At 38.9% G+C, this 24,262-nt stretch overlaps 1 protein-coding gene across 3 annotated transcripts in view; it reads right to left on the bottom strand.

The window, feature by feature from the left end:
• Positions 1–24,262, bottom strand: part of LOC126469962 (glycosaminoglycan xylosylkinase) — a 111,183-nt gene that overhangs the window by 40,197 nt on the left and 46,724 nt on the right. For all 3 annotated transcript variants that reach the window (XM_050097379.1, XM_050097376.1, XM_050097377.1), the window contains one exon: positions 13,351–13,547. In XM_050097379.1, coding sequence (XP_049953336.1) covers positions 13,351–13,547 — 197 coding nt within the window. The remainder of the gene's footprint in view (positions 1–13,350; positions 13,548–24,262) is intronic.

The following is a 24,262-nucleotide window of genomic DNA, read 5'->3' as shown; positions in this document are numbered from 1 at the left end:
AAGGAAAAAAAAAATTACTGTTTACTACATTTTTGCTGTTTGTGCAGTAAAACTTCAGCATCTGATATGACATTTTAATTTATCACTTTTTTTACTATGAACTCTATTCACAACACAGTTTGCAGACAGTATCAACATTTACCACTGAATATACTTACAAACTTATATCATTGTACAACACACATTTCAGGAGACATGATGCCATATACATCAACATGTGTAAAAAACTTGCTTTTGCTTGAAATGGAGCACAAATTACACTAACTATATTGATCCAGTGTTTCATAATGAAAGTACCGAATAATTTCCAAAAAACTTTAAGCACAATTTCAAACATTTTCTAACCTTGTTCTCACTCACACGCTTAACACCATGTATTAACACTTTCACTCATTTCCAGAACAATCTGATGTCTGAAGCTGTTTTATACATGAGAGTTTGATTCTTTAAAGAGTGTATGAACTAAATGATAATAATTTTTGTCACACTAACGTTCAATTTTGCATGAAAATATATAATGCATTGTGCAATTCCTCCTTGTTGGTCAAAGACACTGAACATAGGAGCTATACAGCACTCCAGCTGTATGTGCATTCAAGTGACATCAACACTTCAAATAGAAATCTTACATATACATGGAAGGTTTTAATGAAAACTTACATTTACAAAAAATAAATCTGATAAAAACAAAAACCTCATTAAATAAAATGCTAATAGCAGATTACAAGAAAATGTAATTTACTTTTAAATAATAAAAATTCTACACTTTGTCAGGCTGTTTGTCAGAAATACAAATAGTCTTTCGTACCCATAACAATGCACCATTCACAGCAACAACCACCCTGAGACATGTACTCAACATCAGGAGTACTACAGGGAAGTGTGAAATGACCACTCTTGTTCTCTACATACATAAACAATTTGAAAAATAAAGTGAACAGCAATCTGCAACTACTTGCTAATTATGCTGTAGTGTATGAGGAAAAGTGTCATCTTTGAATGATTTTAGGATACAGGACAAAAATGGCTCTGAGCACTATGGGACTTAACTTCTAAGGTCATCAGTCCCCTAGAACTTAGAACTACTTAAACCTAACTAACCTAAGGACATCAAACACATCCATGCCCGAAGCAGGATTCGAACCTGCGACCGTAGCGGTCGCGCGGTTCCAGACTGTAGCGCCTAGAACCGCTCGGCCACCACGGCCGGCAGGACAATTTTGACTGAATTTCTTTTTGATGTGATGAATGGCTGCTTGCTCTACATGTGAAAAAATGTAAGTTAATGCAGATGGGTAGGAAAAACAACACTCAGAAGTAACACTGCAAAATGACATGAAATGAAATGAGCAAGTAAGGTTGGTTGTAAGGATGGCAAATGGTCACCTTTGGTTTATTGGCAGAATTCTAGGAAAGTGTACCTCATCTATAAAAGAAGCCATATATCAAACACTTGTGCAATCTGTTCTTGATTACCGCTCAATGAGTTAGCTAGCTAGTTAGTTAATGTTCTATAGATCATCTGAACAGTTGGCGACAGGAAGGGCATCCGACCACACCTTAGAATTAACATGCCATGTCCAATTACCCAGCAGACCATGCAAGTCGGGATTGCTGCTTGGAAAGAAAGAGAGAGAGAGATCATCTGAACAGTTCTTTTATGTAAACAATGTGAATGAGCCAGCTTACAGGATATGTATACCTGATTCGTGTTAACATTAATGAACACATCATTTTTAGTTCTACCCATGCAGCTAACCTTATAAACAAGGTTTCTTTCAGGCTACCAGTTTTTAAATAAAAATGTATTGATGGAAAAGCACGATTCATCCAGGAGAAATGATTTTAGGTTCGATTTAAATCTTACTTTGCTATCTAACTGGGCATGTGATCAAAAATTTTTGTTGTTCCATATTTAACTGCTTTTTGAGCCACCAAAAGTTTTACTAATGGGTAATAATGGTAATTTTTTCTCTACTGTTAGAGGTATGGACAGCACAGTTCTTCTCAAATTGTGACAGATTACTTATAATGAATTTCACCAGTGGATATATGTGTTGTGAAAGTGCAATTATAATGCCTAACTCCTTGCAGAGCTATCTACATGACAACTGTGTGAGAACACCACATATTATTCTTACTGGTCGAAGTGTGCAGTCAGTACTTTCTTTCTAAGTTGTGACTTATCTCAGAAGCTTAGTCCACAAGACATTGTTGTGCGGAAATATGCAAACTATGTCAGGAGGTTGATTCATTTATTTTCAAGACTAGCAAGTATATGAAGAGAAAAAGTAGCTGAACATAACTGTTGGAGAAGATCAGTAACACACTTCTTCCACTTCAAGTTTTTGTAAATACATACACCCAAAAATTTGGAGCATCCTGCCCATTTACTGATTCCTGTTCCATGTGCTATATCAATTGAAATGTGCGCACGAATAATGCTGTATGACACATTTTGACATTTTGTAGACTCCCCATGGAATAATGCTGTATATGGCATTCTGAATCACCTGCTGTATTAGTTCACCTGTTCACTGTTCGAGGGAAGCACTAAACAGCGAGGAGACTTATGCAATTTTATGCCTCTGTGTGAACGATGCTGTATGTTACAAGAATGGTGGAGTGTAACAAGTTGATGCTTAGTGCAAGTGGTTTGAAACGTGCAAACAATGTGGGGAAAAGGAAAATTAACATTGGTAATTGGCAGGATATTAAGAGGAAAAGGCTTCATGATGCTGGATTGCAACATAAACCAAGAAAAGAAAGGAAGTTCCTGCGAAACAGACTCCAACGCAGGTGAATGGAATAACACTGTACATGTCTCTAAAAACACATGTTATGTGCACCTTCTGCAAACATTACAGTGAAAATGTGCAACATGAATAAAATTAATTATAGTTCTGTTGTTATCATCAATGAAAAAATATAATCTGAGTACTGCTATATTATTAAAAGAGAATGTGACGTACGACAATCCAGTTGAATATTAGGCAGTAATTTTGATCCTTTGCATAGTTCAGGATTGTATATGCAATGCAGGAGTGCGCTAAAAGAAGGATGCAAGGACATAATCCTGGAAATTAAGTTAAAACTGTACGAAGAATATCATGCCTTGACATATGGCAAGCAGCCAGACAAAAAGGAGATAACACAGATGATACTTCATGGAAACAAGCTACTCTCAAAAGAAGTGTGTCAATAAACATTGCCTGACAGATTCTGCATCACTTAGCGATGAATACAGCATCTTCAACGTAAACAAAAATGGGGAATAAACACTCCTAAAGATGACTGAGGAAAACATTGCAATAGGCCATATGCCTTATCAAATGATGGCAGGGCTCTGATTCGGGAACACAAGAGTTTTCCAAAACAGATGAGCCATTATAGCAAGAATAAATCCTCAAAAGAATGTCTGCACCCTAATCTCAATGTCTGCAGAACGTATCGATTGTTTACCAAAATGTTTCCTGATAAATCAATAAGCATGTCATACTATCAGAGTGTGTTTCGAACAGATTTTAATTTGCATTTCATTACACTTAGGTCAGATACTTGCAGAGACTAAGATTTGTTGTTTAAGAAAATGATCGCAGCTTCAGATGAAATAGAAAGGCACAACATTGAACTTGAGAGTCTCTAGCATCATGAGAAAGCAGACCAAGCACACAAAGAGCTACAAAAAGGCACAGAAATGGCTTAAAGGAACAACAATATACACGTGTTGACCTACAACAGGTTTTGCTCTATCCTACATTGGGGCACTTCATGATATCCAACCAGAGACAGCTGTCGTCATATACTTTCATGGTTCATGACACTGGTACTGCAAACATGACAGTAAATTTGTGAGATGAATCCACCACAAGAAGAGGTTCAGCTGAAATAGTTTCCCATCTGCTTAAATTTGTGATGAACAATTACAATACGCTTGAAGAAGGTATGGAATGCAAACTGATTGTATGGTCTGACTGCTGTGTTGGGCGGAACAATAACTGGAGTGTTTTAATGCTTTATTTCTATCTGGTCAGCTGCAAGTACTTCATGGAAATACATCAAAAGTTTTTATGTTCGGGTTATAGTTTCCTACCTTGTGACAGGAACTTCGCAATGATAGAGAAAAGAAAGAAGGTGTCAAAAGTTACAGTTCCTTCAGAAATTACTGATGTATTCTGGTTGAAGCTGTGTAATGATGATCCTCAAGGCGTAAGCATGTGTTGTCGTCACAACGTGCTTCTCCCATGGGAAAAACAATATACTGTAAAATGTGGCTGTGAACTTCAAGTAAAACATTTTCCATTACCTTCTGGTTTTCAGTTGCTCTATAACGGAGCACTGAAACATCACACACACACACACACACACACACACACACACACACACATACACACATACACACACACACAGACACACACAAAAGAGGAGAGAGAGAGAGAGAGAGAGAGAGAGAGAAGGGCTCTACTGGACATGATGAAATATATGGAGCCAAAATACAGGCATTTTTACAAAAACCTGCAGTGGGATAAGTTGTTTTAATGTTCCAATTTATGTCCCAACTTGATAACAAGCTCATGTTCTATTACTTTTTTTAAGACAAAAGTATCATCTGCAGTAAGTGCCAATTCTGGTTGTTGAATATTAAATGGAAGGTCATTTACATGTACAGCATGATTATGATTAAAGTTACACTTCCAAACTGCTGTAGAAATAACACCACTGGTCAGAATGATGTCAAATTACAACATAATATTACAGGAGGAGGAGGAAAACGTATGACGGAACAAAAATAAATAGTTACAAAATGTAGGAATAGATGGCACTGTAATCATCATAATTTAATAGTGGTCAACCACAAATGACAAATGAATCATACAACAATGCCTAAGGTGTACGCTTGACATTAAACAAACTGTACTACTCAGTGTGCATGGGTGTACAGGTGTAATACTGTTAGTCATGTAAGCCCATCCACCACGACAAGGCCATATCACATCAGATGGGAAAAATCGATTTTTAATTGTCCTGAGGCCAAAAACCACATAAAAAGCATCACTCACATCGGTTTTTAATTGTCCTGAGGCCAAAAACCGCATAAAAAGCATCAATCACACCAGTTTTTAATTGTCCTAAGGCCAAAAACCGCATAAAAAGCATAAATCAAAATCAAATCGGATTATTAATTTCCACGTGACTGGCGCAAAACATGTTCAATATGCTGTCCACCATTTTCTGCAACAAGTCAAAATTGAGAAACAGCATGTTCCACAACTGATCAAAGTGTTCCCGGGGTCACATTCAGAATGTGCTGCACAATGCATGCCTTCAATGCAGCTAAGTTTGCAGTCGGGACACTGAGCACAACATATTTCAGATAGCCCCACAGAAAGAAGTCACACGGATTAAAATCAGGTGATCGGGACAGCCAGGCTGTAGGGAAATGGCGGCTGATAATTCTAGATTTTCCGAAATTACGCTTCAGCGGCTGTTTAACTGGATTCACAATGTGTGGAAGTGTGCCACCTTGCATAAAAATGATCCCATCCACACATCCATACTGTTGGAGAGCTGGAATGACATGGTTGCACAAAAGACACTCATAGCACTTATCAGTGACGGTACTGGTAACAGGACCAGAAGTACCTGTCTCTTCGAAAAAATATGGCCCTATGATAAATGATGCTGTAAACCCGCACCACACAGTGACCATCTCAGGATGAAGTGGTACTGGTTGATTTTCCATTGCCCATATTCAACAATTCTGTGTATTGACATATCCTGTCAAATAAGTGGGCTTCGTCTGTTCACAAAATCTTCCACGGCCAATCACTTTCCACCTCCATGCGAGCGATAAATTCTAAAGCAAAAGTCAACAGGAAGCAACTCGTGCACATGGCTAATTTTGAATGGATCGCAAAGAAGGATGTTTTGTAGGATTTTACGCATCGTGCTCACAGGTATGTCCAATGTTCGGGTAATTCTCCAGGCACTAGATGTTTGCACACCACCACTTGTCTCCTCCTGCATTGCCATGGCCACTGCTTTCACTGACGTTGAATCAGTTCGTTTCCTCCCTCTACCAGGTTGCACACCGAAAGAACCCATCTTTTCAGATTCCTGAATCATTTTCTCCAGACCCATGGCAGTCATAGGACCAACGCCTTTTTTCAAATCCTTAAGTGCCCGGAACTTCCGCAGAGTGACGTGAGCACAGTCTTTGTTCTTGTAACACAGTTTTATAAGCAGAGTGCGATCCTACATTGAGACAGCCATGGTGAACGTCACAGACAGGAAAGGAGGAAAAGCCGTGTACCCGGTGTGTTTATACCAATTTCAGTGGATCGTTTGCTGACAGGTGTTTTCATTTACGTATTCTGACACATACAGCGCCATGTATTGATCAATTTTTTACACTATCTTTTTTTACTGCCATATGTTTTCTCCCTTCTCCGATAATATTCCGTTGGGTTTGTGGGGCGCTCAACTGCGTGGTTATCAGCGTAATAATATTCCGTTGCAATTTGATGTCATTCTGACCAGTGGTGTTATTTCTACAGCATTTTGAAAGTTTAGTTATAATCACCCTGTATATGGTGTCACAGGAGGAATGGTCAATATTCAGTGATATGACAGAATGACCATTCGATGCAAAAAAGTCTAGTAAACATGGACTCTATGATTAACACCTTATGAACTATTGTTTAGTAAAAATAGGTGTTTTTCACAGCAGTGAAGATGAACAAGTGCTCATAGTTCTTAAAGTACACGCTTTTTTCTTTGTTCCACACTAACACCTCTCAAAATATGGAAAGCAAGGAATTTGAAGTAGAAGGGATTTGTTTCACAGTATCAAAGACGAAGAAGTACTCACAGCACTTAAGTATGCATTTTAGAGCCCATGCTTACTGGGCTTTTTTGATCTGAATGATAATTCCTGTGATGACCATTCCTCCTGGGCATCTTGTATAAGGAATAGGGGTGAACCCAGAATTGAACCCTGTGGGAATCCCTTTCTGATTTCTCCCCAGTCACTAAAATTTTTTAATCTTCCAACATTGTTTGAATTATTCAGCACAAATTTTGCATTATGTTTGTTAAATAAGATTCAAAGCAGTTGTATGTAAATCCATCAATCACATCAAACTTGAGTGGATTTACACAATCAAATGCCTTGGTAGATCACAAAAAATTCAAACTGGTGGTGTCAGCAACCCTTCTGTAATCCAAACAGCATGTTGTGTACCACACTTAAAGAGTACACAACAAATATCACGGGAGGCCACTAGCTTGGCATCTCTCAGTTCCGATCAGCAGCCTTCCGGTGGCACTTAAATTAGAACCACTTTCTGCTTTCGTACCATGTCCATACTAGTCTGCCAACAGTGTTGCCAACCACCTAAGAGAACGCTGCTTCCACGTTGTACTGGCAGAGATGGAAATCCTTCTGCCAAGAGGTACAATGCTGCAGACATTCTCATAGTTCCAATCTTGTCATCAGGCAGTACAGTACAGTGCAGTTCAGTGCCTGCAGCCAGCTCAGTATGTCTCCTACATTTACAGTATGGAAAACATTTCAACGAGTTCTGCTGAGAAGATAACATTCTGACTTAAAAGCCACTATTTATGGAAAACTAGAACAATAAAAAGAGTTATCTGAATGCATGGTGTCTGTTCCTTTGAAAGAACAGACACCATGCAGATCCCGCAGCTGTGAAACACTATGTGTAAACTGAAGGGGGATGACTGCTATTGGCTGCAGCAGGACATTATCAGTGGCTACAGGCAAAAATGTGTACCAGACCAGGATTAAAACCCGGTCTAGTACACATTTTTGCCCATTGCCACTGATTCCGCTTAATGTCCCACTGCAGCTGATAGCAGTCATCCCCCTTCAATTTCTTTTGGAGGAACAGACATCATGCATTCAAATAATTCATAAGCCTGGCTGGGCATGGATCCACTTCCTTCAGTGCGAATGCACAAATACGACCGACCTCTTGTGGGAATCTCTGAGTAGTGAACAGGAATATAATGGACAGGGATTGTGGGTAGGTGATGCTCGGTGGGAGTATGGATTGGCTATGAGGTGTACCAAGACAGTTTGTCCAGTTGCGATAATGCTCTGTCCCGGATGGTGCAGTAGTTACAGCACCCGTCTAGAAAGCAGGAGATCTGGGGTTTGAATCCTGGTCCGGTACACATTTTTCACCATCACGGCTGATTCCGCTTAATGTCCTGTTGCAACTAATAGTAGTCATCCCCCTTCAATTCACAAATAAAAAGAATGTCTGCAAAGTTACATTCATGGTGAAAATACCATAAACTGCCACAAAATAGCAAATGTATTTAGATTTCATTGTATTAGGTTTAGAAAAATCAGGCGCCTTGCATCAAACAGTACCAAAGTTAAGTACAATTTTGGAAAATATTCTTAATAAATGGTATTGGTAATTTCTTACTGTGTTATCACATTTTTGTTCTAGTGCCGTCTTGTCAATTAATCATTTACGTTGATAGTTATGGCATGCTGTCTGTCAGCTTTAAAGAACTATAACAGTAAAATCACTTTTATGCCACTGGCAATGTTTGGGTCGAATTAATAGTAGAATTCAGTTACAATATTCCCAACATTTGGTGACGAAGAGAAGGTTAAAACTTGTTGTCCATTTATGTCAATAACATTTGGTGACAAGACACCAGTTTACAAGTTACTTAAAAACTTTCATCATTTCTCAACACCGACAACAAGACAGTGCAAACCCACAGCATTCTCGTCATCAAGGATGACAAGCAAAGAGAAAAATTACTGGACACAACAGTCAGAATAAAAGCTGAACAATTTTTTATTTTCACTTATTTCTGAGTGTATGATTCATTACCTTCATTTTTGTGACAACATCGCATGGCTTTTTATTCTATGATTGTTAGATTCTAGAACTGCTAATCCATTTCCTTTCCAGGAAGATTTTTGTGAATTCTGTAAACTATTCTGAGCATATTTTTTAGACATGGTCCAAATGGAACTCACCCTCCAGTCCATGCTAAACGTATTGCAACAACTCTCAGCTATCCATGAGCTCATGATAATGCACTTGGCCCAATTTGAAGAGAACGAGGATGTAGGCCACAAAGGGGAAGATCAAGGCCAGGGATGTAGCCTTTCGCCCTGCTGTTCAATGTATACACTGAAGAAGCAATGACAGAAATAAAAGAAAGGATCTAGAGTTGGATTAAAATACAATGTGAAAGAATATCAATGTTAAGATTGATTTATGCCATTGCTGTTCTTAGTGAAAGTGAAGTAGAATTACAGGATGTGTTGAATGGAATGAACACTCTAATGAGTAAAGAATGTGGATTGAAAGTAAATAAAAAAAAGACAAAAGAAATGAGAAGTAGCAGGAATGAGAATAGCGTGAAACTTATCATAATTGTTTCTTACAGAGCAGATGAAGTGATGGAAGTCTGCTACCTGGGTAGCAAAATAACCCATGATGGATGGAACGAGGAGGATGTAAAAAGCAGACTAGCACTGGCAAAAGGGGCATTCCTGGCCAAGAAAAGTCTACTAGCACCGCAAATAGATCTTAATTTGAGGAAGAAGTTTATGAGAATGTATGTTTGGAGCACAGCACGGTATGATGGTGAGATATGGACAATGGAAAAACCAGAACAGAAGAGAATAGAAGCTTATGAGCTGAGGTGCTGCAGAAGAAAGTTGAAAATCAAGTGGACTGACAAGGTATAGAATGAGGAGGTCCTCCACAGAATCAGCAAGGAAAGGAATATATGTAAAACACTAACAAGAAGAAGAAGGGACAGGTTGATAGGACATCTGTTAAGACAGCAGGGAATAACTTCCATGGTACTAGAGGGAGCTGTAGAGGGTAAAAACTGTAGAGGAAGGCATAGATTGGAATACATCTAGCGAATAATTGAGGACATAGGCTGCAATCGCTACTCTGGAGGGGAAAAAAGGCCACAGCCACTGAAATTTACGATGCCACCAATACCTTTTGAAGCATTCAGTGGAAAAGTGAAATCATGGAACAGCTGTATCCAAGCATCTGGAGCAGCACTACCTCATGCATGAGGTACCAGATGATACGGAATGAAAACATTTTTATTAGAGTATGCAGGTCCCATTGTATTTTAACTTTTTCAGAAACTGTCACCTACTTGTGAACCTGTGACTCTTACTCAAACATTAAAGAAATTCTTGCAAGTTCATGTTGCTGCTGCCAGACATAGGTTTTTTCAATGTTTGAAGAAGCCAAACCAAAGTATAATGAGTGGATTATTCAGTTACATAGACTGACTCGGGAATATAAATTTCATTGTGAAAATGATCAATGTAAGAAATATAATGCAGACTCACTAATTTGTGACATGCTTACCATGCGTTCCCCAAACAATAATTAAAGAGTGACCTGCGTAGTCTAACAAACCAGTCTTTGCAAGACTGACTGCCACAGATTTGCGTATGTGAAGAAATGTGGTTCATAATAACAAATCAAGTAATGTCCATAATGAACATGTGCGAATTCAAAAACTTTCATGGATGAAATGTCACATAAATTCCTTCTTTTCTGTCAATAACAAGTCATTATGTGTAGCTCTTCGAATTAACCAAGTGCCAACCAATTTCCAAATTGATAGAGGGTCATCATTTTCAATCATTAATGTACTAAAAATTAGGAGCATTAGGGTTAACAGACTTTCAAACTTGCCTGTTCAGTTATAGCAATCAGGAGATTAGAGATGTGACATATAAACAATTTGTGAAACAGGTTATATCCATAGTTCTAATTTCAAATACAGCAATGAATTTACCAGAACTGGATCTCTTCAATGTCTTGGGCTTCACCTTTCATGAGGGAGTGAATCAAATTCAAACTGACATCCTGACTGGTAAGTTCAAAAATATGACAATATTTTTCCCAAGAAACAAGCAGTATTAAAGAGGATGAGATACACATTATGCAGGAGATAAGCGTGCTGCCGAAATCTGGCAAAGTACACAACCTTCCATATGTGTTAAAAGATAAAGTAATGCAAGAAGTTTACCATCTTCAACAGAATGAGGTTATAGAAGCCATAACCAGTAGCCAATGTGTGACGTCAATCACAGTTGTACAGAAGCGAACAGCTCACAACTCGTCTGCATAGATTTCACAGCAAAGGTTATGGAAAAGTTAGCTGATTGTGTGTACTCTGCCATGCTGGATCTTAAATACTCATATTTTCAAATCCCTTTGGATGAAGACAGAGAGAAATTTATGGTGATAAATACTCCATTGGATGTCTCTTATGTATTACAACAGTTTAACCTTCAGAATAGCCAGTGCACCAATTTTGTTGAAGTGGCATTTAGAACAATTAATCTGGAAAGCTCCAAATGCTTCTACGAAGTTTGGAAGGTAGGAGACGAGATACTGGTAGAAGTAAGGCTGTGAGGACGGGGCGTGAGTTGTGCTTGGGTAGCTCAGATGGTACAGCACTTGCCCGAGAAAGGCAAAGGTCCCAAGTTCGAGTCTCGGCCCGGCACACAGTTTTAATCTACCAGGAAGTTCCATTTTTATCTCTGATTTTTAAAAACTTAATTATCTTATAAATTTCACTTGCTTCATTTGACCATAATTGGCATATATTTCACATTATGTAATATTTGGTTACAAAATTTTATAAAAACATTCATGTAACACTGAATTAAGAACTGTAATAATTTTTCATAGAAACCAGTAACGTGGATGAAAGTAAAAGATATTTGTTATTTTAGCGATGTGACATACTTCATAAACTTTACAAAATCCCCATTTCTAAATTATGTTCAATGACATATAATTATTTTATTTTTATAAATTTGTTTATATCAGGAGTCATGTTTTCTTGGTAACTGATCACTACAGTATGCAGGAAAATATGTACCAAAATTATTTTGATTAACTACAGGTTCTGGAACAATCTTGAACTCCAAGCTGTAATATATCACTGCACTGGGCTACATGCCAAAAGTTGTTAAGTCTTCATTTAGCTTTCATATACGACAATCTTTGTATTGCTCTCATGTAGAGCAGTGTTTGTTTTAGAGCATCACAGTATGTCTGGTCTCTGGGCACTGTGAATCAAGTGTGCACCATGTACATTATTTTTATGTAAACTCTTAACTTTTAATTGAAAATGTATCTGAAACATCTTACAATTTTGTCATATTGTAAACAGCATTTCTTATAAAAACTATGGAAGACACTCTTTCGCAAAGTGTTTAAAGCTGAAGTATGAAGTTAGTCAAGAGCTTCTGTAAAGTTTGGAAGGCAGGAGACGAGATACTGGCAGAAGTAAAGCTGTGAATACCGGGCGTGAGTCGTGCTTCGGTAGCTCAGATGGTAGAGCACTGACCCGCGAAAGGCAAAGGTCCCGAGTTCGAGTCTCAGTCGGGCACACAGTTTTAATCTGCCAGGAAGTTTCATATCAGCGCACACTCCGCTGCAGAGTGAAAATCTCATTCTGGTATGAAGTTAGTCGTTTGTCATGTGTGAAGTGGAAATAACCCACAAAGTCTTGAAAATGTGAACAAGTATCTTCACTTGCATTTTAAAATTCTGGACCTGATCATCACCACCACCTAGACAGCATTAAGAAGTCAACTGGAGCCACAAAAACTTCAATACACATCTACACAGCAGATCATCTTGTTGAAGAAATGCAAATACATTAATAACAGTTTACATAACAAAGACTTTTAATTGCAATTAAGGAATGGCAGTGTTAGATGTGGGGAGTTGTGAAACTGATATTACTCTCTGGTTTTCTAAGAAACTACACAAGAATGCACCATGGAACACAGTGCACACAGAGGTAACATCATAACATGAGTAAACAAGTCAGGGACAAAAAAGTTAAACTTCATGAACATTAAAGCTGTTTATGCTGATGTGAGAACAATTAAAGGAACTATTTGAATGAAACAAAAGAGACAGCACAACACAATACTTATTCTATGCATTAGCAATACCAATAAAATAATGAGCTACAGACATTGCACATTGTTATATATGTGTCACTGACTTGATTAACAAGGGATTCTTTGATACTATTACCTAGAATAATACTCTAAACTAATGAACTCTCTGTAGCAATACATGGTAATATACCAAAAACATCTAAAACACCTGGGAGAACAAGGCTGCAATGATATGCAAGATACTATAGAATTGTTAAAACTATACAACAGAATTCTAAGAAAGTGAGACAATATACACAGTTCCATGAATTAAGAAGGCCACAGAATCATCTCCATTAGAGAGATATGCAAGAGAAATTAATAAAAATGACTGCACAGTATTTTACCTTCTTGGTAGAAAGTGTCTAGAAGGCTACCAGCTGCTACTGGCATCACTTCACTCCTTAAATTAATTTTGCGTCCAACCGTCAATGGGCTGCGCCTCAGCCCAAGTAGCAAGGACAGATGAAATGCAGCCACCTCAGCATTATGTCTGTCCTTGCCCGCATAAACAGGACCTTCTATTATCTGTGACCGTGAATACCTGAAATGTATTTTAATTACGTTTGCATATTTTTGGATTCAATTATTTTTGAAGTCTTTTGTGAAGGATACAGTACATATTATCTAAGGATTTTCTTTCATGCTATACACTGATGAAAATGCCCCCACACCATTTCAGGTTTATTTATTTTTTGATTAGGGAGGGTGGGAATACAAACCCATATGAGAGTAATATTAAGTGCAATAATTTCAGCCATAAGGTACACAATTCTTGACTCTAATGACTCAAAATAAATGCTGCATGCTATTATCAATATTAAAAGAGGGATTTACAGAGAAAGATGTAATGTAAGTACTCCAGTTCAAAAATTTAAGTTAGGAAAGCTTTTTAGAAACAAAGGTCTGACAGGCAGCAAAGCAAATTCTAAATCTACCCTAAAATCATTTCTCGTGGACAACTCTTCCTGTTCCATGACCGAATTTCTAATTAAAAGTTGATAGCCTCTAAAAGGAAGAGGAGGAGGAGGAGGAGGAGGAGGAGGAGAAAGAAAGAAGTGTAGTTGCATGAACAGGATTTGAAAAAATTGAGTGTTCGTTAATGTAAACTGAGTCAAACCACATCATTTAAGTGAAAGGATCATTCAAATGACCTATTGAACATGTAAAAAACTAACTGGTCACAAACACTAACAGAAACAATCAAAATTTATTACTGCAGCAGCAGCAACATCATCATCATCATCATCATCATCATGAGTAAATCTCATTTACACTACATTATGCTGATAATCTACTCCCATCATCAACCTAGTTCAGACAAAAAGTACAATGTAGAATACACATCTTATAATTTTCCAGCTGTTACCATAATGAAACTATTAACAAGGGAACCACATGGCAATCAGATTTTTGACCGTTTTTCATGTACGGTATGTGAAGTTCAGAACTCAAATATTAATACGCCAAAATAGTTCAACACAAGTCTCAACACTTCTCGAGAAAATCAACTCTTACATTTTCTGACCTCATAAATATGCTAAAAAAAGGCCATGTAGCTGTGTCGTAGAATGCTCGCCTGGCATATGGGGGTGGGTTTTGATTCCTGGCTGATGAAAATTTTTTAATGAAGGTGCCTGTTTTGCTAACAATTCCGTGAAGTTTAAAATACATAAATATGGAAAACAATCAGTAGCCACTAAGACTGGTAATTGTTGGCTTGTGTCTCATTTCAGTCTTTTGTTTAAGACACAAATGAATTAATGACATTAGCTGCTAGTGGGCATAGATTAAATCAAGGGGGGAAGTTGAATATTTGTGCCAGACCAGGATTCAAACCCATGTCTCCTGCTTACTAGGCAGATGCACTGACCACTGTACCATGCAGACACAGATGTCATCGCAATTGCACTGACTGCAGTAGCATGCCTCCCATCAGACCCCGAGTCTGGATGCTGCAGTGCTCGGTGCATCTGACTACTAAGCAGGAGACCCATGTTTGCTGCCCATCTGGCACAAATTTTCAACTTTCCCCACTGATTTAATCAATACCGATTGGCAGCTACTGTCATTAATTAATTTGTGCCTTTATTCATAGTGGCTGCAGGATCAAAATGGTGTTTGTTCTTACAAACATGTCTGAAAGAACACGAACATCATTTACATATAAAATTCATCAACTATATGCTACTTAGCAGATTTTGTTATTTTCATGATAAATGGACTTCTCCTTGTTTCTAATTACATAGCACACACAAATCTCCAGATTTCATTGCAAATTTAAATTCTTAATTTCTGATCTTAAAAAAAAAGTTTAAATTACAAAAAACGTTACAAATTAAATTCTTTTTCATCCTTGGGTATTTTACACTTTATGGGACATGCATCTTTGGTTAAAATTTTGGCAGGACTAGGAACGAAATCTGTGGCATACATGTGGTAGTTGAGCATTCTACCATGCAGCCACATGACCAGTCGAGACAAATTGACCTTGATTTAACTTATTGTAGGTGGTTCAAAAATGTCAAAGTCAATTTTCTCGAGAATTTTTTAGAGTTTCACTGACTATTTTGGGGGATTAATATTTGAGTTCTGAACTTCACACACCATAAATAGAAAAAAAATCAAGAATCCAACTGCTGTGAGATCAAATTGTGGGCTGAAAACATTCAATTCTTTTAGAGATAGCTAATCTACTCATGGCAACATCATTCATACAACAGATCTTTTATGTTACTGTTCAGTGGCAGTTAAACACTGTTTCCCTTTACCACATTACAGTTTCAGCTAATGAGATGGAAACTGTGCAAAAGAGATCCTCTCAATGTTCATCTCCAGTGTTCTGTCAACCTTGATTAATCCTAATCCTGGTTATTATTTCTTCATTTATATTTTCAATAATCTCTTTTTCTGCTTCATTCTGTCAGCAACCACTAACACGGAGTTCTTTTTCCATTACTTTTGTTGTCTTGTCTCCTGATCATTTTCTGTTAAAGATTATTTCTTCTTTATTTCAAAGATAATTTCCAAATCAAAGTTTAGAAGTTAATTTTCCAAATTCTACAATTTAATGCAAAAGGAATAGCAACAAAAAATCCGTTCAGCATGCATTCTCTTCACTCACAATGTCTCAATATGTCAGATACTGCCATTGTCAGCTTCTTAGTTATTGGCCTGAGTAAAAAAAATCTCAGTACAAAGAAATACCATTGATTTCTGTAATCTACAGGGACCATTTGCAGGTATTAGTAGTAACTCTTTAAACTGGCAACTATTTCTGCAGCTTTATGACAGGCCATCCTCCTCAATCTTATTGTTCTCTGATTCACATTTCTTCCTTGGCTGTTCATACTCACATGTATTTTCCTGTAATATTCCACTCTTTTATTTGCACACACCATGTTACCATATTGTCATCTCCCATCATGGGTCCCTGTGGTTTTGTTGACCATTTCCACATTTGTCATTTGTTGAATTGGACACTGTCTTCAATCCCATAAAATATATAATCCAAGGCTGTTTCCCATTTATAACATTTCTGCTCCTCCCTTTTTTATCCTTGCTTGCTCTCCCCCCCCCCCCCCCTCTCTCTCTCTCTCTCTCTCTCTCTCTCTCTCTCTCTCTCTCTATCTATCTCTCAGTGGTTAAGCTCTCCCTTTTTCAGTTATTGTTACTGTCACTAGTAATTCACTCATCGTCTCTATCCATTTTCCTTTCTTTCTTCCCAGTCAGTCCAATCATCCTGATTTTGATTTTCCTTGGTTGCCCTTTAGAGGAATGTGGGATGATTCCCATGACAAGATCACTGCCAATTCTTCCCACATCCCAGTACTATGTCCTCATGACCTCAATAGGGACTGAGAGCTAGTTCCAAAATCACTTGAGTTCATAATATCCACATCCTCATTTCTTTATATGAAAATCTCCTGAGCTCATTTGTGCATTTGGAGGGGGAAGTGAGGTTCAAATCCATGTGGATTTATGTTTTCTGTGGTTTCCCTAAATCCCTTAGGATGACAAGTTCCTTTAAAAACACCACTGATTTCCTTCTACATCCTTGTTCTGTCTTAGTGTATGCTTAGTCTCTAATGACATCCTCCTCAAAGGTATGTTAAAATCTAATATTCCTTCTTTGCAGTGGGTACATGAGCACTCTGTTGTTGGATCCTCTTGGAGCCAACCTAACCTAACATGTTTTCAAATTGTTCTGCTGTCTGAGTTGTGGCTGGAGGAAGGACAATAGCAGCAACTGCTCTCTGGAGTTACTCTTGTTGCTGATGGATTGCCATATGTAATAGCAGTGTTGAACATGCCACGAAAAACTTTATGCTATAGCCTGCAAATCTACTGTGTCATGAGTGCCATTACAAAATGAAAGAAATGTAACTAATCATATGATCACAGACTTGTGTAACTTATTCCTTCACATTGTCACATTTGTAACACTAAGAACATCAATGAGGCATCTTTACAATATTTCTAATATGTAATACTGACCCTGATCTCAACACCTATTAAATTTATCTATCCAGCAGCCTCTCTATTGGGTTCAATGTGATATACAATAAAGGGGAAGGGTGTGTTTAGCTGCTATGTCATGGAATTAAGTCACTACATATGCAATTGATAGACTGCTGATTACTAATTAAAGTTTTAAAATTTTCAAACACACACACACACACACACACACACACACACACACACACACTGAAGCACCAAAGGAACTGATACAAGCATGCATATTGAAATACAGAATATGTAAACAGGCAGAACAAGGCACTGAGGCCTATATACGACAATAAGTGTCTGGTACAGTTGTTAGATCAGTTACTGCTGCTACAATGGCACGTTATCAAGATTTAAGGGAGTTTGAACATAGTGTTATAGTCGATCGCAAGACATAGCATCTCCGACGTAGTGATGAAGTGGGGATTTTCCTGTACGATCATTTCATGAGTGTACAGTGAATATCAGGAATCCAGTAAAACACCAAATCTCCGACACTGCTGTGGCCGGCAAAAGATTCTGCAGGATGGGACCAATGACAACTGAAGAGAATCATTCAGTGTGACAGAAGCGCAACCCTTCTGCAAATTGCTGCAGATTTCACTGCTCAGCCATCAACAAGTGTCAGTGTGCAAACCATTCCACGAAACATCATCGATATGGGTTTTTGGAGCCGAAGGCCCACTCATGTGCCCTGGATGACTGCACGACACAAAGCTTTACGCCTGACCTCAGCCCCTCAACACTAACACTGGACTGTTGATGAGGCTGGAAACATGTTGCCTGGTCAGACGAGTCTCATTTCAAATTGTATCAAGTGGGTGGATGTGTATGGGCATGGAGACAACCTAATGAAGCCGTGGACCCTGCCTGTCAGCAGATGAATGTTCAAGCTGGTGGAAGCTCTGTAATGACGTGGGGCATGCGCAGTTGGAGTCATATGGGACCCCTGATACGTCTAGATATGACTCTGACAGGTGACACGTACGTAAGCATCCTGCCTGATCACCTGCATCCATTCATGTCCATTGTGCATCCCAACGGACTTGGGCAATTACAGCAAGACAATGCGACACCCCAAACATCCAGAATTGCTACAGAGTGGCTTCAGAAACACTCTTGTGAATTTAAACACTTCTGCTGGCCACTAACACAGATGAACATTATTCAGCATATCTGGGACATCTTGCAACATGCTATTCAGAAGAGATCTCCACCTCCTCATACTCTTTTGGATTTGTGAACAGCTCTGCAGGATTTATAGTGTCAATTCCCTCCAGCACTACTTCAGACATTAGTCAAGTCCATGCCACATCATGTTGCGGCACTACTGCATACTCGCGGAATGAGTGTATCACAAAGAAAGTACACACATTTTTTCAGTTCTACTTAAGACACAGTGAAAATGCATGCAAAGTAGTGCCCTCCCTTTAATACAAAGTCAAGACATTGTTACTCAGATGTAAGTCTTTCTCTGACTACAGTTCAATGAGTGAATACTGGGGTTCATTTCGAAGAAGTCCATATTATTGGCAACAATATTATATCAGCAGCGTTACCAACACTAGTAACATAATATTAGACACAACATCATATTAGCAACAAATCAAGTACATGTACTGGGGCAGCAGGGTTGGAATTCTTAGACAACTGAGCAATGGACATATTGTTCTGATCACCCTTCTCTTGGCTACAAATACGCTTTGTGGATATACAGAACTGCTCCAAAATCTGATACAACTGAACAAAGTGAAAAATAACCAAATAGGTAATGCATCACATTACAGTGTTAATAAGAGTGAATATTCATAACATAGCCAAAATAGGTGCATTAGATCCTGAATTTCATACTTCCAGGAAAGCTTCTCATCTACATTGAAATCTCACAAATTTAAAATTTTTCCAACTTACTCATTATTTTATCATATCATCGAAACAAACTCTCCCTTTCACAACATTTTCACATCGGAAACTGTATGCAGTATGCTTTATCACAGTTCAGCAAGTTAAAGTGGAAAAGAAAGGTTAATGCTTAAGATCCCATTGATAATGGGATTATTAAAGACGTAAATGCAGGGCAACTGGGACAAAAGTATGAAAGTAATCAGGTGTAGACGAAAACAGAAGCAAGTAGCAGTGAAATGTCGGATTCAGGTATAGGCGACGGTAGTCTGTCAACAGAGATGGGAAGTCCTAGTACAGTGTCGTCACCGATCATGGAGTCGCCCAGACGGGATAAGCGTAAATTTAGGCCTGACCTGTCTATTGTTGGACATGCTCAAAACAATATTGAGTGATTAAAAAAACATTATTACGTGAAAATGAACAATTAAAGGAAGACATTAAGCACCAGAGGAAAGATATTATGTTCCAAAAAGAAGATATTAGGCGATCAGTAGACAACCAGAAATTATTATTGCAAGATAAGAAACAATGAAAGGAAGATATTAAGTGATCGGTAGAGCATATAAATGAACGACTCAGTAAAAAGACCGATGAGACTAATGAGGCTCTAAAGAAGCTGGCTGAGTCAAATCATCAAAGGATAGATGAACTTACCGTTCGGTTTGAGGAGAGCGTTGCAGTCAATACTAAACGTTTTGAAAGGGTAGAATCGGATGTCAAAGGAGTGAAGGAAGAACTTACTAAAAAGGGTGATGTTTACGATGAGCATTTCGAACAACTGAATGAGGAAGTGAAACACTGTAAACACAGGATATCAGCTGTTGCGCTGAACCAGGATGTTTATGCACGGTGAATAGAAGAGGTGTAAGTGAGGTAGGACAGACTAAGGAGCAGGTCGGTCAGCAGGTGAAGAATCAGGTGAAACCACTATTACATAATGGAAACATTGCAGGAGGTAACTTAATTGGTATGCAAAATGTCTTCCTTGCCATAGGGAATTTTAAGAATATCCCAGAGATTTCTCAGATCAATTTAAGGACATGTTACCTGAATTATGGGATGGGTAGATCACACCAGCCAAATCCAAAAACTTTTTACTAACTTACACTCGTTGTTTTCTAAACATGAAAAAAACCATTGATGAAATTTTCATGAAATTCCATTCAGCTACAACATACACAAGAGTGTGATGTGCTACTCGCAATTAAATCCTTTTGCTAAATCATGTAAGACATCTATTAATCTCAACTTCTCACTTAATCCTAAAAGTATGCATATGGTATAAACTGATAGTTGTAATTTCATGTTACTGATTCTCTGTTCACATTGTACTGGCATGCCAAACTACACCTTCACAATTTTGGAGTATTCTCTGAAGTGAAATTTTGCAAATATGCTCTGGCTGTCCTTCAATTTATAAGACTCAAATTTTCTCCTACCTGATTTCTTAATTGAATTAGTTATTCAAAATGATTTATTTCAGACTACTGTGTGTATACTTGCAATAACTTAGCTGGGAAGAAATAACTGTGGAAATGATGAGTGTTTGTTAAAAAGTATAACTTTAACCATTCCATGTAGGCTTTCACGGCCGGCGTCTTTATCAGTAAACTCTTCCGGGCTAAGTTGCCGTGGTCGATCTGTAGAACTTCTTCTCCCTGACGTTTCGTTCTCAACTGCGGAGAACATCTTCCGAGGTGAGTCGACGACTCACCTCGGAAGATGTTCTCCGCAGTTGAGAACGAAACGTCAGGGAGAAGAAGTTCTACAGATCGACCATGGCAACTTAGCCCGGAAGAGTTTACTGATATAACTTTAACGTTCATTATGTATTTTAGACTTCCTGCCCAGTATCCATTTTCAGGCAGATTGTCTGAAGGGCCTGATGTTAAAATAATTTTGGAAAGTACTTCTGGAACTCACAAACTAAGGAGTTGCCCTGCCACACTTGTGGGGCTGAGGTGCCAAGTCGTGGGCTCTGTAGGGTGGAAATGGGGTTTAGAGTGTTTCACTAAAGTCAGGAGTTGGCAATTCTTCATGATAAACAAAGTTACTTTTCAAATATGGAAATATTACAAGAATCAGAAGTTTTAGTTGTTCTCTAGTTTTTTAGGTCACTTGCCTTTTAGTGACTGAGCAAGTGGCTGACAGGAAGAAACATTTTATATCAGATCGTAGATCTATTAGGTAGCTGGAGGCAATGTTCACTGAATGAAGCACATTTAGTAAGGGTTAACTGACTCAAATAAATTCCATTTGTTCCCATGGAAATTTGAGTCTGTGTTTTCCTGTAATTTTTAACCTACTGACAAATTAGGAATAAAGTGAACGACTCACTGAAAGGCAGCAGCACTGGGCAGGGTTACTGGGGCAGGGGATGGTGTACGCACACGCACACACACAAACACACACACACACACACACACACACACACACACACACACACACACAACTGGGTAGGTGGGGCGAATGGTGTGGGGGGCGATGAGTGCCTTAGGTTTAGGCCAGGAAGGTGAAGGATGTGTTATAAGGATAGCTTCCATCTGTGCAACTCAGAAAAGCTGGTAGTGGTGGGAGTGGTGGTGGTGGTGGTGGTGGTGGTGAGGATCCAGATGGCACAGGTTGTAAAGCAGCCATTGAAATCTCACATGTTGTGCCACAGGGTGGTTCATCTTGTTTTTGGCAACAGTTCGATAGTAGCCATTCATTCTTGATGACAGCTGGTTGGTTGTCATATCAATGTAAAATGCTGTGCAATGGTTGCAGCAGAGCTAGTATACACCAAGGCTGCTTTCACATGTGGCCCAGCCTCTGATGGGTAGCAATAAGCCTCTATTGGGACTGGAGTACGTCGTGCTGGGTGAATGGACTCTGCAGGTCTTGCATCTGGGTCTTTCACACGGGTATGATCCCTGTGGCTTGGGGAGGGAGTAGCATAGGCAATAGAGGTGGAACAGGATGTTATGGAGGTTGGATGGGCAGTGGAACACCACATTGGGAGGGGTTGGAAGTATCTTGGGTAGGATGTCCCTCATGTCAGAGCATGATGATTGATAGTCAAAAGTCCTGACAAAGAACATGGTTCAGTCATTCCAGTCCAGGAAGGATTGGGTGGCAAGGGGACTGCTAGGAGGAGATCAACATTTAGAAAGGTGGCTTAGTGGGTGGAGGAGGACTAGGTGAAGTGGATGGGAGAGGAGTTGTTGAGGTTGTGGAGGAATGAGGATAAAGTGTCCTGGCCTTGGGTCTAGATTATAAAGATGTCATCAACAAATGTGAAGCAGACCAGTGGTCTGGAGTTTTGGGAAGCAAGGAATGTTTCCTCCAGGTGGTCCATGAAGAGGTTGGCACAGGAGGGTGCCATGAAGGTGCCCACGGCTGTGCCACAAATTTGTTTGTATACCTTCCCCTCAAAAGATGAAATAGTTATGAGTTAGGATGTAGTTGGTTAGGTTTATGAGGGGCAAAGTGGTGGGTTTGGAATCTGCAGGGCATTAGGAGAGGTAGTATTCAATCACGGCAAGGCCAAGGGGTTTGAGGGATGAATCAACAGTGAGGAGTAGGGATCAAGGAGGTAAGGGTGTGGATTTTTGGTTTTGTTTTGCTTTAGGGTGCAAAAAACAACTGGGGTCATATGCACCCAAATCAAAACTATAGAACACAAAGACAGAGAGAGTTAAAAAACGACTATACGTGAATCCCAATTGACAGAGAAGACAGCTAAAACATAGACGTGGAGAAAGGGCTAAAACAGACACCATACAGAAACAGAGGTCCAAAACTAAAAAAGAAATGGCCTTCACCATATTGCTTTGGCGGATAAAAAGTAAAACGCGGTCAACAGCCTGCACGTCATTTGCTAACATGGCCGATAACTCAGGTGGCAAACCCAAGCAGGAAGAATATGGAGATGGTGGAGAGCAGGGAAGCAAGTGGACGGTATCCTTAATGTGGGAGGCTAGTAATGGACAACTGGTTGGAGATGTTGGTCAACAAGGGCTGAGATTCTTTTGGTGGGGGCACTGTAACTAGCCACAATGGGGCACCCAGGATTCTTAGGTTTGTGGATTTTCGGAGGCATGTAACCTACTGACTTTGAACTGTATTCCTGCTTTTGTTGTTGTGGAGATTATCTATCAGTGGAAGTTGCTAGGAGTCAATTGGGTGTGGTATATGAATTGTTAGTGGTGTACATATTCCAGTCTATTGGTCAGATCTTTAAATGTTTTTGAGAGTAGTTAGACTTCAATTTCCTGCTTTGGAGTAGTGAGAAGTTTAACAATGTCTTGCAGGTCTGAGCAAGGTTCGCAGCCCTTAGATACACTGATTTTATAGGTCTATAAGTGTAGTAGTTCAGAGAATTAATTCAGGTCCACCAATGCTGACTGAATCTGTTCAGCAGTATGGCATGTAATTTGTCTTGCATGCAGCAGATAGGCATGAGAGCATAGCCCTTGCCACAGCTACAATTGGGACTTTTGCATCATATCACTAAGCTCCAAGGATGGATGAAAAGATTGTTTTAAACTGTAGTGAGCTGTAGTTTTTTCCTTGCAAAGAAAGGAAGGGGGGAGTACCAATTTCCACGAATAAGGGCTTATCCTTAAAGCTGAAAACTCTAAACTGCGTTCATTCCAAATTTTAAAAAAAGGAAGGGAGGAAATAAGAAATGGAGAGCTGTCTATCCAAGTTATCATAGGATATTAGCACCAATTTCATTGTTAACCTAAGTCACATCCCTGCAAGATAGACTTCCCTCCAGCAATGGAGGGTGAAAGTGACAATCTAAATGCCTAGGCGAAGTCAGACTGCCAGCAAGTTCTAATGACCAGCTGCAGAGGTTGGTAA

This window comes from Schistocerca serialis, chromosome 3 (genome assembly GCF_023864345.2).
Source record: "Schistocerca serialis cubense isolate TAMUIC-IGC-003099 chromosome 3, iqSchSeri2.2, whole genome shotgun sequence".
Taxonomy (NCBI): Eukaryota; Metazoa; Arthropoda; class Insecta; order Orthoptera; family Acrididae; genus Schistocerca; species Schistocerca serialis.
The sequence above is the reverse complement of the archived record's forward strand: the minus strand, read 5'-3'. Positions and strand labels throughout refer to the sequence as shown.